Source organism: Egretta garzetta, unplaced genomic scaffold (assembly GCF_000687185.1).
Source record: "Egretta garzetta isolate BGI_Z169 unplaced genomic scaffold, ASM68718v1 scaffold63, whole genome shotgun sequence".
Taxonomy (NCBI): domain Eukaryota; kingdom Metazoa; phylum Chordata; class Aves; order Pelecaniformes; family Ardeidae; genus Egretta; species Egretta garzetta.
In genome coordinates, this window is record NW_009259199.1 from 947252 (window position 1) to 948754 (window position 1503).

Genomic DNA, 1503 nt, shown 5'->3' on the forward strand with positions numbered 1-1503 from the left:
GCGGGAGCCGGGTCGGACCAGGACCGGGTGAAGCGCCCCATGAACGCCTTCATGGTGTGGTCGCGGGGCCAGCGGCGGAAGATGGCCCAGGAGAACCCCAAGATGCACAACTCGGAGATCAGCAAGCGCCTCGGGGCCGACTGGAAGCTGCTGAGCGACGCCGAGAAGCGGCCCTTCATCGACGAGGCCAAGCGGCTGCGGGCCGTGCACATGAAGGAGTATCCGGATTACAAATACCGGCCCCGAAGGAAGACCAAGACCTTGCTGAAGAAGGACAAATACTCACTGCCCGGCAATCTGCTGGCCCCGGGGGGGGGCAACGCGGTGAGCAGCCCCGTCGGGGTGGGGCAGAGGATTGACACTTATGCCCACATGAACGGCTGGACCAACGGGGCTTACTCGCTGATGCAAGACCAGCTGGGCTACAGCCAGCACCCGGGCATGAACAGCCCCCAGCTGCAGCAGATGCACCGCTACGACATGACAGGCCTGCAGTACAGTCCCATGATGTCCTCGGCCCAGACCTACATGAACGCCGCCTCCACCTACAGCATGTCCCCCGCCGCCTACGGCCAGCAGCCCTCCACGGCCATGAGCCTGGGCTCCATGGGCTCGGTGGTGAAATCGGAGCCCAGCTCGCCGCCTCCCGCCATCACTTCCCACTCGCAGAGGGCCTGCCTGGGAGACCTGCGGGATATGATCAGCATGTACCTGCCCCCGGGGGGGGATGCCACAGACCCTTCCGCCCTGCAGGGCAGCCGGTTGCACAGCGTCCACCAGCACTACCAGAGTGCCGGGACTGGCGTGAATGGTACCGTACCACTAACTCACATATAAACTTGGCTGCTCCGGACGGCTCCCCGTCTTAATCCCTAACCCCACCACCGCGCCCTGGCTCCACCGGGACGTACGGCAGTGTTGCTCGTCTTAGCAGACTTAATACTAACTTTGGAGAAATTTTAAAAAGGAAATCCGTTAGTCGTGTCCTTTTTTTTTTTTTTTTTGTACAACCCCCCCCATTCGAGCAAGCTGTTATTTTAATAGATCACAACTCCTGCCTCCTAGAAGCCGCTGTGAAGTTTTTTAAACCACGGCAACTTCTTTCCTCGTTTCTGCTAGATTGGGCACTGTTCTATTCACTTAAAAGTTTTTAAAATATCTTGCATCTTCCAGTTTGATTTCTAGCGTTGCAATGAGATAAAAAAGAAAAACCGGCGGGCTTTTGTTTTTTAAACTCCGTTGTTCACATTACGTTGTGGTTTCTTAAGTGTTTTGTTCTTCCCACCTTACCGAGCCTCGCTTGGTTTCTATCCACAATCTGTAGCTTTCACGTCTTTTTAACTTTAGGGTTTTGTTCTTTAAAAAAAGGGGGAGGTGGGAGAGAGCTGTGCGGGTCGCAAACGCATTTCTTTTATTTATAGTAAGTTGTGTGTCTTGTTTTTTCTTAAGCTTTAAAATTATGTAAATTGGTTTGTGAATTTTACTGTGAACCATGTTTTGACA

General features: G+C 54.0%; 1 protein-coding gene across 1 annotated transcript in view; it reads left to right on the top strand.

Moving 5' to 3' along the window:
* LOC104123559 (transcription factor Sox-3) overlaps positions 1 to 837 on the top strand; it is a 46214-nt gene extending 45377 nt beyond the window's left edge. Inside the window, exon 3 of the mRNA XM_009635827.2 lies at positions 5 to 837. Coding sequence (XP_009634122.1) covers positions 5 to 837 — 833 coding nt within the window. The remainder of the gene's footprint in view (positions 1 to 4) is intronic.
* The last annotated feature ends 666 nt before the right edge of the window (positions 838 to 1503 follow it).